The sequence below is a fragment of the Trichosurus vulpecula genome, chromosome 2, assembly GCF_011100635.1.
Source record: "Trichosurus vulpecula isolate mTriVul1 chromosome 2, mTriVul1.pri, whole genome shotgun sequence".
Taxonomy (NCBI): Eukaryota; Metazoa; Chordata; class Mammalia; order Diprotodontia; family Phalangeridae; genus Trichosurus; species Trichosurus vulpecula.
The window spans coordinates 224,184,732-224,197,700 of NC_050574.1; the positions used below are offsets into that span (position 1 = coordinate 224,184,732).

The following is a 12,969-nucleotide window of genomic DNA, read 5'->3' on the forward strand; positions in this document are numbered from 1 at the left end:
GTGTGTGTGTGTGTGTGTGTGTGTGTGTATGTGTGTGTGTGTGTGTGTGTGTGTGAGAGAGAGAGAGAGAGAGACAGAGACAGAGAGAGAGACAGAGACAGAGAGAGACAGAGAGATGGATGGATAGGTAGAGAGATGATTGATAGCTAGATGATAGAACATTTATTAAACACTTATTATGTAACAAATAGAAGAAAACAAGTCAGTGCTTGTCTTCAAGGAGCTTACAGTTTAAAGGAGGGTAAAGAGTAGGGGAGACAGTCCATAAAGGAGAGCTGGAAAGATGAGGAGAAGAATTTCAAGGAAAGGGCAAGGTGGCTGGTGAGTAGGGAAATTCAGAGAATAAATCTACTTGGAAATGAAGTGACCATGGCTGGGGCCCCTTATGAAAGAATTCTTAAGATCTGGGCTAGGAAGTTACCAATTAGGAGAACAGTGCTCAGGGTGAAGGTTTCTGTCTGGTGAGAAAGAAGCTGAAGAAGGAGATGGATAGAGAAGTCTGAAGAGTGAATGAGTTCTACTCATTTCAGGAGTATACATTTTTTAAAATGTCTTTTCTCTACAATAGCTCCTTTAATAGGATCCTACCTCTTGGTTATGTTTTCTTTCTTTTTTCAGCATCTGCTATTTTTGGTCCTTAGCATACATTTACCTTATGCTTTCAGCAAGGTATTTTTAAATGGTTTTAAGATTTCCTGTGGATTATAGACTTTTTCAATTTTACCTTTCAATTTTTTCCTTACTGCATAAATTTTGCTAGTTTCCTTTTCTAAAATTAAATATCTACACAATGCATTTCCTTTAATTTTCTCCTCTCCCACGTGGATGTTAAATTTAATTATGTTGTGTTCACTATCATGTATTAGTCCGCCCACCAAAAAAGAGTCATACTTCATAGAAGAACATCTCTACCTTGCAAACTTTTTTATCACCACTTAAGTCTTTTAAAATCATGATGTATATTCATGGCATTCATGGGTTTTGCCCATGGGGAAGATATATGTATTTTATAAAACAGATCACGGAGAATGGTCAAAATTCCTGTCTCTGAAACTGGCTGCCAAATTTCTCTGAAACTGACAAAGACTTTCATCCATTGTCAGCCATTTGCACTTGTTCTGTTCCAGCTTTGCTTGAAGTAACATCCAAGATTATTTATTTCAAATAGTTATTGTTTCAGTTATCTAATTACCTGAGTACCTAAGCCCTATACTAGAGTGCCCAACCACCTAATTTAAACTACTTTGAATCAGTTTAGATAGGTTTGAACCAGGTTAGACTATTTGAACAAGATTAACTGATTCAGACCTGTTTAGACTGGTTCAATCCAGATTGGACCTGTTTAGGCAGGTTTTCAAAGCTTATTTAAACTTTAGTAGCTGAAAACTGCACTAAGACTTTTGGAGCATCCTGTATATAAGAGAGTAATAGCCAGTGAGGAACGTCTCCAACAGGAAAGTCAGAGAATGATGATATTTTGAAGATGCCATGTGAAGTAGAAGGGGAAGGATTAAGAATGAAAGATGAATCAAAAATACTCTATCTGTACAAATTCTTTCTTATGCTCTTTCTTCATCCTTCCCTGATGGTGGGATTCTTTTCATTCTGTGCCTGAGTGATTTGCAGGGTTTAGCATCAGTTTATGTTCTTACTACATAGATACAGTATGGGCTACATTCAAATATTCCTTTTCTGAGAGCACATATATTCATGGAGACCAAAATCATTACGAAAAGTTCTGTTATAGAGAGAACAAATAATACTGCCGACTACTGGCCTATTTGTACGTAGTCTGGGAAAGTACTCTGATTTTCAAAATATAACTGATCCAAGAGACTTCTAGGCCTGTAGTTGCCACTATATGGCACATTTTGTTGTTAGAATGCAATTTTTAGGTCCTTTCAAATTTCTGAATAGGAAGTCTATTTCCTTCATTGTTAAAGACTTTGCCACAGGATGATGATGATGATGATGATGATGATGATGATGATGATGATGATATGACCACAATAGCAGCTAGCATTTATATAGCACCTCAAGGTTTGCAAAGCACTTTACATATATTATCTGTATTTGAGCCTCATAAAAACCCTATGAAGTAGATATTACAGAGAGTTGTATTTCCATTATATAAATGAAGAAATGCAAGCACAGAGAGGATAAACAATTTTTCTGTGGTCATACAGCAAGTACCCAAGGGAGAATTTAAACCTAGATCTTCCTAGTTCTGCTCTATCTACTGTACCACACTGTCTCATAGAGACATAAATGCTTTTCTGAACAACTTCTAGAATGGGGTGCCTAAAAGGAGAATCTGCTTTTTTTAAAATGATAACTTTTCATGGGTCCAAAAACTGAGGGTAGAAGGTATGGGAGAGAATGGCCTTCTTCTTTGGGTTATGACACTGAAAATACATGCCTTATTTCTTTCTTTTATCCAGTACTCCTACTAAGTCATAAATTAACTACTAAATAATGGAGTATACTCTTTAACATAGAGTTTGAGATTACATTAATATAATGTGAACTATTTCAAAGTAGCCATTATACACCAATTAGCATATTAGTTACATGCTATAGTTACGAAGTATAGCACAGGGATCATCAACTTTTTGTGAGAAGGAAAAAACCTTTTAAATTCCCCAAATGCTTTTAAATCACTGTAATACTGAGTGGGTTGGGGAGGAAATAAAGGAGAATATGTGTGTTAGGAATAAAGTCAAGAAGTTTGGAGAGAAGTATTAACAGCAAAGTCCCTTTGTAGAATGAGGGAAGGGATGCCAGGGCAGCAATGCTCCATTTCATGCTGGTAATCCCAGTGGAAGCTGTTCTCTCCTAATCAGGCAGTAAGTAGGGCCACCAACAGAGGATGATCCAAGTCAGAAGCAGAATTAAGCAACAAAGATTAGATGAAAGCAAAAGTATGATCAGATACGTGGAAGTCATTATTGGTTGAAGATGCTGGCAGAGAGTGGGTCACACAGGAACAGATAAGAAGCTAATGTAAGCTTTTAGGAGGTTTAGGAAGGCTGGAGAAATAATGCAGACTTAGCTTGTTAAACAGGTGAATGTCATCTTCTGAGAAAGCACCATGGAGAGCTCCAAGAAAAGCAAAGGTGAGAAGAAAGCAGTGTTGAGAGAGGATATGGGGAAGTTGGGGGCAGGGTAACTTTTTTAGGGATCTATAGAAAACCTTAGAGATCTACTGATGAGTTAGGTACCCAGATTTAGCCCCACCCTGACTAAGGCCATTTTATTGGACAAGAACCTGATCCTTGATTTCCCCCCACCCCCTAATTCCACTATACCCAAAGGTAGCTAGTACCATTTTTACAAACTTCTCTGGTCCTTTAGAACTAGATTTCTTCCTGATCGATTATTCAGATGAATTCCCCCTTTGGGCAGAGTGCAACTCCAGGCAATGCTAAATACATTCCAAAGCTCACACAGAAGAATTTCTGAACTAATTTTTGGGTGGGTATCCAATTAATTTCCTAAAATATCCTTCTTTGGGTTCCTAGTCTTGGCTATTTAGTTATAGCAGCACAACATGTTGGATATGGACTCAGGAAGGCCTAGGTTCAAATCCCACCTCAACTATGTCCCTCTTGGAAAGAAATTTAACCTTTCTGGTCCTCTGTTTTCTTATTTATAAAATGAGGAGGTTGGACTCAGTGACCTCTAAGTTCCTTTTCGGATATGAATCTACTATCTCATAATCTCTCTGACTTATTCTTCCTTTTCTCTTATAGTTAAAGCTTCTTCCTTCTCTGACTAACCCTCACACATACTGGGCTCAAAACTTTCCATTCCTAGATCCCCTTCCTTTCACTTATTAACCTTTTAAAGCATTTATGTTGAAATCTCACAAGTCAGCTTTTATCTTCTGTACACAATTTTTGCATACAATTCAGGGAAAGGGCTATTCAGCACAACTGGTTGGTAAGCAATTCTATTGTGTTCCTAAAAGGGAAGAAGTGTCCTGTGCTCCACCCCAATACTAACAGTGCTAAAAAGGGTCAAAAGATTTATTTAGAGGTCCCTCTTCTCTAAATTCTCCCCCCAGCCCTCTTCACTCTACCCTTCTCTGCCTATCCCATGATATTGCCTGTCCATTCCCTATTCCTGTGCACTATACTTGAGCAAACACAATTTTTTTTATATTATGAAGGGATATATAGTAAGATATGAGCTCCATAGCCAAGGTTATCTCACAAGTTCCAGTTTCATGTTGTTTAGTCAACTTTGAACAAGATGATGAGTATCAGATAATCTCTTCCAGATGCCACTTACTGTCTGCTCTCTTTGTTAAATCCTTGGAATCCTTCCTAGCCTACGACAACAGGCTCCAAATAGATTGTACCTACTCACAAACCTTTGAGTCTATACTATTGGTACTCCTATCTTGTGGTCTCCTCCAGCTTTTCCTGTTTCCCTCTCATAGATTTACTCCCTCCCACGATTTCCCTAATCTCCTCATGTACTCTTGAGTTCTTGTACTCCACTGTCCTTCTTATTCTATCCCTAGTTCAGGGGGCTATTCCTAATTCCATTTATTCTCACAGCCTTCTGGATATTGTCATATTTACAGTAACTCACTCCCATATGCATTACATATTTGCATGCCTAAATTAAATTTTTTGAAGACTATCTATGAGCTATTCAAGAAAATAGTTTCATTTATTCTACAGTCAAACCTACTTTTGGACCGCAAAAGTATTATCTTGCTTGATCACCCATTAAGTTGGCTTCTGATGATATCAGGCAAAAATTTTTACCCATTTGCCTGCTTTTATTCTTATTTTAGCTGCATTGATTTATGATATTTGTTTAAAATTTAGTTTTATGTTCTTATGGTCACACCTCACATGAGTATTCTATTATAATAGAGACAACCTATGGGCATGTCACTGGAAGACACTGAGTCAGTTGTTGGTAGCATACTGCCACTGTCCACCATAACCAACTTTCTCACCTCCATCCTCCTTTCTTTATTCTTTCCTCTATTTTTTCTTTTTCTCCCTTCCTTCCTTCCTTTCTTCCTTCCTTCTTTCCTTCCTTCTTTTCTTCCTTCCTTCCTTCCTTCCTTCCTTCCTTCCTTCCTTCCTTCCTTCCTTCCTTCCTTCCTTCCTTCCTTCCTTCCTTCCTTCCTTCTTCCTTCCTTCCTTCTTCTTCTTCCTTCCTTCCTTCCTTCTTTCTTTCTTTCTTTCTTTCTTTCTTTCTTTCTTTCTTTCTTTCTTTCTTTCTTTCTTTCTTTCTTTCTTTCTTTCTGTCTTTCTTTCGTTCATTCCTTCCTTCCTTCCTTTCTTGCATCCTTCCTTTCTTCTTTCTTTCTTTCTTCCTTCCTTCCTCTCTCCCTCCCTCTCTTTCTTTCTTTCTTTTCTTCCTTTTCTCCCTTTCCTCTATCCCTTCCTTCCTTCCATCTTCCTTTCTTCTTTCTTTCTTTCTTCCTTCCTTCCTTCCTCTCTCCCTCCCTCTCTTTCCCTTTCTTTCTTTCTTTCTTTCTTTCTTTCTTTCTTTTCTTCCTTTTCTCCCTTTCCTCTATCCCTTCCTTCCTTCCATCCTTCCTTTCTTCTTTCTTTCTTTCTTCCTTCCTTCCTCTCTCCCTCCCTCTCTTTCTTTCTTTCTTTCTTTTCTTCCTTTTCTCCCTTTCCTCTATCCCTTCCTTCCTTCCATCCTTCCTTTCTTCTTTCTTTCTTTCTTCCTTCCTTCCTCTCTCCCTCCCTCTCTTTCCCTTTCTTTCTTTCTTTTCTTCCTTTTCTCCCTTTCCTCTATCCCTTCCTTCCTTCTTTCTTCCCTTTCTCCAACTCTATTATTCCTTACCCACTCTTTCCCCTCATTTAAAAAAAAATTCCTTCTCCCCTAATTTTAATAACAGTTGCAGTTGCACCTATGGTCATGCCTTGGACCTATTGGTGACATTTACTTCTAAACAGGCTATCTACTCCTGTCTTTAAAGCTTACCACTAAAAAAAACCCAAAAAACTAAAGACACAGTGTGGTCTAGTCTAATAGGTATGGCAGCATGAAAATGTAGGTCTAGATTATAAGTCTAATAATTAGTTTAATAGGAGAACTTGGACATATCATGGCTCAAACATAACAGTTTTTTTTTTGCCAAGTATGAGCAATACTAAATAATTATACCTGAAGAATCTACAAATATTACCTAGAGAGTAAATCGTTATTTCCCTATTTCTTTCTCTCTTTCACCTCAAAAAGTCAGTAGGTTGTTATAAATATCATTTATCCAGTGTGGTATTAACTTTTTGGAAGTCATGTTTTTTAGGTTCTAAGGTAATATGTGCCTTTTCCCTGGTAGTATTCACTGATGGATCTGCTCTCCAAAATGGTAGTTGGACAACCTCACTTTGTCCGCTGTATTAAACCCAATGATAACCGAGAAGCCTTGAGGTTCTCCAGAGAGAGAGTGCTGGTACAGCTTCGTTACACTGGAATTTTGGAAACTGCCAGTATCCGCCGACAGGGATATTCCCACCGCATCCTCTTTGAAGAGTTTGTGAAAAGGTAGGACTAGTATCTTTAATGATATTTCTTTAAATGTGTTTATCTTCTGATCCTCCCAACCCCTTGCAATGACTACTTTTGCATAGTTTTCTCAACCTTTATATATAACTCAATAGTTGCTATATATATATATATATAGATATAGATATAGATATGTATGTATGTATATATGTATATATATATATATATATGTATGTATGTGTGTGTGTATGTATGTATCCTTTCTTAAATGTTGCATTATTGTTGTTCAGTCAATTCAGTCGTGTCCAGCTCTTCATGACCTTGTGGACCATACTGTCCATGGAGTTTTCGTGGCAAAGACACTGGAGTGGTTTGCCATTTCCTTCTCCAGTAGATTAACACAAACAGATGTTAAACAACTTGCCCAGGGTCACACATCTACTAAGTGTCTGAGACTGGATTTGCCCTCAGGTGTTCCTGACTCCAGGCCCAGCACTTTATCCACTGGGCCACCTAGTTGCCTCAACTGTTGCATTATAGTTGCACTTTTATCTCCCTAACTCAATTATAAGCTCTTAGAGGGCCAATTTTCATCATCTAAAGTTCTTGAGCTTCACAGCTGGAACTTAATAAATGAATAGATGATTGAATGAAAAGCATTTATTAAGTACTCACTATGTACCAAGTAATATGTGAAGGACTAGAGTCACAAATACAAAAACAAGAAAGTCACAGCCCTCAAAGAGCCTACATTCTAATGGGGGATGGCAAATCCATATAGGGAAATGGTGACCAGGGAAGGGGCTTTTGGTCTGGGAAATTACACAGATTATGAGTGGAGCTATAGAGGACTTGATACACACACTCTTTCCAGAAACAATGGTGGCACTGATTTAATTCTAGTTCCCAGAGCAAGAGTGGAAAGTGGGGTAGGGGCAAAGAAGGTGGGGCATAAGGGTGGCTGAAAGGCAAATGGCAATAAGATTGCTGGAGTAGACAGCTGGATAGAATGTCAAGTATGGACTAGTTGATCTGGCACTGGTCAGATATAGTGGGGTTATGTGAGATTGACTCATTCATGCATCAAGTAAGTTCAACCCCAGGGTGAGAGTTCTAAAACTGAACAGGTTAAGGCCCTTAGCACATGATATCTAGAAGTCTAGAGGGTATTATGGCAGGGAATTTAGCAAGAATATGATGGGTGTGGATGGCTGGATGGGATCTGATGTATAATCTGGTTCATTTGGGGCTAGCCATATATGTTGGCTTATGATGGTAAATAATAAATAAATGCTTATCATATGAAGATATCTGGGAGCCAGCTGTAAAGGACAAAAGAAAAGGAGACCTGGGTTCTGGTTTGATTTTAAGCCTCTAATAACGCATTCAGGGTTCAGTGCTTCATTTGAGAGTGCTAAAAAGGGCTGCCTAGATGAGGTTATTTTATCAGATAGCCTTTGTTCCTCCCTAGTCCCTAGTGTCTTGATCTACAAAATGAGGGAATTGGGTTAAATAATCATTAAGGTCCATTAAAATGCTAGTATTCCAGAATTCTGAGTTTTCTCCCACATTCAACTGATACAGTGTGCTACATTTGAAGTCAAGGAGACCCAGATTCAGATTTCACCTCAGATCCTTATTAGCTATGACCTTGGGCAAGTCTCTTAACCTCTCTGAGCCTCAGTTTTCCTCACATTTAAAATGGGAATCATATCAGAGGATTGTTGTATCACATAAGACAATGTATATAAAGTGATTTATAAACCTTACAGGGCGATTATGTAACCTATTACTATTCCTACTGCTGCTGCCGCCGCCGCTGCTACTACTACTACTACCATTACTATTACTTTAAGTACGACTGAGGACTAGGATTTCATTGTCCATTGACACTCCATCGAGTGTCCTTTCTCTTCAGCCCTCAACTCTTTCTAAACTCAGGAATTACCTTTATCCAAAAGTAAAACACTTCCCCTAACTACTGTTAACACAGAGAGATTATATATAGACATGGTTGGTTATAAATAAAATTTACACTGGACTTTTCTACCAAACCTCACAACAAAGCACTATTAGTGTAAAGATGTCCAAAGAGCAGCACTCACACTCACCTACAAAAGCAATCACGCCCCATCAGCTATTATTTGTCTTTCAGCAAAGAATGGATGCTAAAGACAGTAGGCTGCCTCACTGAGTTTCTTGAAGCCTCTCTAAATCCATTGAAAAAGGAAAAATTTAATAATAATAATAATAATAATAGCTAGCACTTATATAGTACTATAAGATTTGCAAAGTGCTATATTTGTTATCTCATTTTAAAAAATAAAGAAAATAAACTTTGAAATGTAAGGTTTATTCTAAAACAGGATGGGGATGTCCTTAAAAAAAGAAGTGGTCTTTCAGCTCTTTTTTAAATTCTGAGGTGGATCATGGGGGGAAAACAACTCCCTTTAACTTAGAAATGTGACTAGTCAAGTATTTTTAGTAGCTAAGTAGTTGAATACATGAAAATATTTAAGAAAACAGGTCAAATGCTAAACAGATTGGCACTTCTTTGTTCCTAATCAAAAAGCCATTAGACAAGTATGAACAAGAGTTTCAAAATGTCAGTAAATCTGAGGATATCAAAGATTTCTGAGCCAGCAAGTTAATTGGTATTTTGATCCTTTTGAGCAACTTAACAACAAAATGGATGAGCTAGCAGTTTTCCCCCCTTGATGTTATTAAACAAATAGGTGTGCTTCTTATCTTCCTGTTCACTAGTGCTATTTTGTAAACTCTTAGCAGGAAATATGCAGACAAAACAATCAAAAGCAGGGAACACAGCCATTCAGGGTTTATCAAGTGAAGGTAAATAAAAGATAAAGTCTTGTTTAATGTAACTCTTTACCTTTTTGTATCTTCCTGTATTGGAGATGGAAACCCTAAAGTATGGGCCTGGAGAGTTGGGAGATTGTGTTGTCTGGGTGCAGGATATTCAAGGCCTTCTTCTGAAGTCACGCCAAATTATAAACCCTGATTTATTGAACCTCAAGTGTAGTCTCCTTCCCTTCTACCTGCCTTAACATTTCTGAACACCACCCAGAGTCACAAGAGACATGGTCGACTAGCTCCAAAGCCACCATGCTGCTGTCGTATGACCATCTCCTATCCATTTAACAGCCTATCTTCCCGACGTACCATTGCTCATGTCCTCTACCCTCCTATCCTACCTTTAACTCTGGAATAGTAATCAAAGCATAAGTCTTAGAGCTGGGAGATATCTTAGAACTCATTGAATCAATCCTTCTCATGTTACAAATAAGCCAAATGTAGCTCAGTGTTTTAGTGACTTGCCCAGGTTCATACAGGTAGCAAGTGTCAGAGGCCGATTTGAACTGAACTCTTGCCGTCTCTAAGTCTAACGCTCTATTCACTATACCTTTCTATACCACTACCATTCCTGGAAAGGACATGTCAACCCACTGTCTTAGGGTTCCACTTACCAACCTGATGACTTTCCAGGCCAAATCACCCCTCCCTGGCAATCACTCTTCTATATGTGTGTGTGTGTATACACAGGCATACATACATATACAGACACATACATACATATGTATATATGTGTGTATGCATATGTACATATATACATACATATATACACATACATATGTATGTATGTATGTGTATATATGTAATGTTCTCCTATCAGAATTAAGCTCCCTGAGGGAAGGGACTATCTTAGTTTTTGTAGTAAGTGTGCCAGTGCCCAGCACATGATAAACACTTAAGTTCTTCATTCATTCATTCAACAATGAAGCTTTTAAAGCTGCTTCTTAGTGTGCCTCTCCCCTCAACCCCCACGTTGTGGACCAATTCTCAGAAAGCAGCCCACTTCTCGTGGTCAGAGTCAGAAGGAAAAGAGGCCTCCTACTAAGAAGTACTCCCGGTACTATATGGGTGGAATAAAATCTCATGGAAGCCCAATGAGCAATCTTTCCCATTACAAGTTCAGAAGGAGGAGAGAGATCACAAGGTGCTTTAGTATCTCTTTAGTTTCTTTGTGTCTGCCACAGTGTGGACAGCATGGTATGTGTGCCCAGTTTCATGTCCATATGCATACGTAAGATATATTTGTATGAGTTCTGACAAAAGTCCGGAGAGTCTATTAGCCCAATCAGTTTTTTCTAAATCTAGATATTTCATTCCTTAAAATGATTTAATTTGAATTTAATCTCTCCACCAATACCGATAGCAGCTCGTTTAAAGCTTAGTAGATGGTCTTCACTTATTACTTTGGTAAAAAAAAAAAAAGCTCATCTCCCCAGCCTGGCAATAAGCCTCTTCAAACATAGCTAGGCTGGAATTTGGTCAACAGGCCCGTACCTGAAGGCTTTTCAGTGTGGTAGGACTTGGCAAGGCTTGCATTCTCTTGGCACAGCCCTAGAGGACTCAGGGTCACTTCCATGTTATAACGATGCCATGTAGGATCTTAATGGAGGTTTTAAAACCAAGACTGGAAAGGTCAATACCTATCTTACCTAAAGGGGAGAGAGGTTGTCAAGCATCTTCCCTTTCTCCCCCTCACTATCTTTTTCCCTTTAGATGTTATTCTTACATCCTTCTCTATCTCTTATTTTTCCTTTCTCCTCTTTATTATTCTCCCTTGTTACCGTATCTACTTTTCAGCTCTTTTTTCTAGATCCTTTTCTCCCCTAGTCCTAACTTATGATTTGATTCGTACACAGACTCCTTCCACAGGATGCAAATGGTAATTGTCTAAAATTTACAGTTTTAAAAGAATTTCCTGGGACACTGAAAGGTTCTTTGACTTACCCATAATCAAATCGCTCACATGTACCAGAAGCAAGGCTTCAACCTGGGTCTTCCTGGTTCCAAAGCTGGCCTTGCCTCCTTTTTTTACTACTGTTTCTTGCTCTCACTAAACACATGCCAAACTTTAACCAACTGGCTGATGACATGCTGTGACAGGCCTTTCATAAATGGTGTTTCACTTACATGAAACGTTTTTAATAGAATACTGACAGATCATAAGACTTGGGGTAATTTAAAAATAATTCCTCATTAGGAAAGGATTAGGGGCTTCTGGGCTAGATGATCCCTAAAATTCCTTCTAGCTAGAAATTCTAAGATTAGAGGCTGTTTTCTTTAGGAGCTTTTAATATATCCAAAGATTGATTTTTTTAAAAAAAAGATTTATAATATTAGGAGATAGAAATACTACCTGTTTATTAATTTTTATTATTATTAATTATTTTTATTAATAGTGTGACTCTGGTCAAATCACTTAAATCTCCCTGGCCTCAGCTTCCTTATCTGTAAAATGAAGGATTTGGACTAGATGGCTTCACAGGTCCCTTCCAGCTCTAAATCCTCTGCTCTCCTATTCAAAATAGGTGTTTCTTGGGAACAAAAGGATAAAGACATGTGTAACATATCACATTCTTAATGTGCTAATTCTCTCTAGAGAGTGAGATGGAAAGAACTCAGACCTCTGAAGGGGAACACTTGGGCATGAGTCTTGGCTGTGCTACTAATTAGATGTGTGACCTTAGTCAAGTCTTGTTTCCTCATCCATAGAAACAAAAGGGCTTGGTTGACCTCCAAACTACCTTCAGTCTCTGACATTTTGTGACTTTTTGATTCTGTTAAAGACTGAAACTTCAATGCATTATTTATTCAGTACACCATTGCTTTGCCCACAGATTAACAGTTGTAAGGCACGACTTCCTGCTAGACTTGCTAGAGTTTAAGTGTGTATAGAATGTATAGAATTTATGTCCTCTGGGTTACAGATACAGTTTGGAACCATATCTATAGTGAATAAAAATAGTTATATGTTGGAGGCTTCCTGAATATGTTGCATGTAAATAAATTCACTCACATGATGTAGTGGAAAGATTGTGGGACTTCTGAGTCAGGAGAAACCTGGGTTCAATCCTGACTTAGACACTTACTAGCTATGTGACCTTGGGCAATTCACTTCTTTCTGTGTCTATTTCCTCATCTGCAAAACGAATATGAAAATACAATGCCTCATTCCAAGGGTTGCTGTGGGGGAAGAACATAGCAAATCCTTTAAGAGCTACACAGATATGGGTTGTTGTTTTATGGAGGCAAAGTCCACTTAAAACCTCCAAAGGGCAACATAGTTACCTTTCAAAGTTTGAACAGGTAGTCAGATTAGCATCAGCCATTAACTGCTGCTATTTTCGTATGTTTAAAGTTAGTTATAAAATAAGGGGTCACTGAGAAGCTATTTTCTTTGTACATAGGACATGCTTTCATTAATGCTAATGGCAGCGATATACCTAGGGAGTGGAGAAGGTAGCCTCAGCTTTGATCTCTGCTTTCATGTTTTTCTATACGTGAAATTTCAAGTAAAGGTCACTTTTTATGTTCTGTTTCTCTGGCAAAGTGAACTGTAACTGAATATATATATATATATATATATATATACACACTCTATGCTTTGTTTAT

At 38.1% G+C, this 12,969-nt stretch overlaps 1 protein-coding gene across 1 annotated transcript in view; it reads left to right on the forward strand.

Annotated features, from left to right (window-relative positions):
• MYO3B (myosin IIIB) overlaps positions 1-12,969 on the forward strand; it is a 636,303-nt gene that overhangs the window by 355,310 nt on the left and 268,024 nt on the right. Inside the window, exon 25 of the mRNA XM_036744020.1 lies at positions 6,323-6,528. Within this exon, the coding sequence (XP_036599915.1) occupies positions 6,323-6,528 (206 nt within the window). The remainder of the gene's footprint in view (positions 1-6,322; positions 6,529-12,969) is intronic.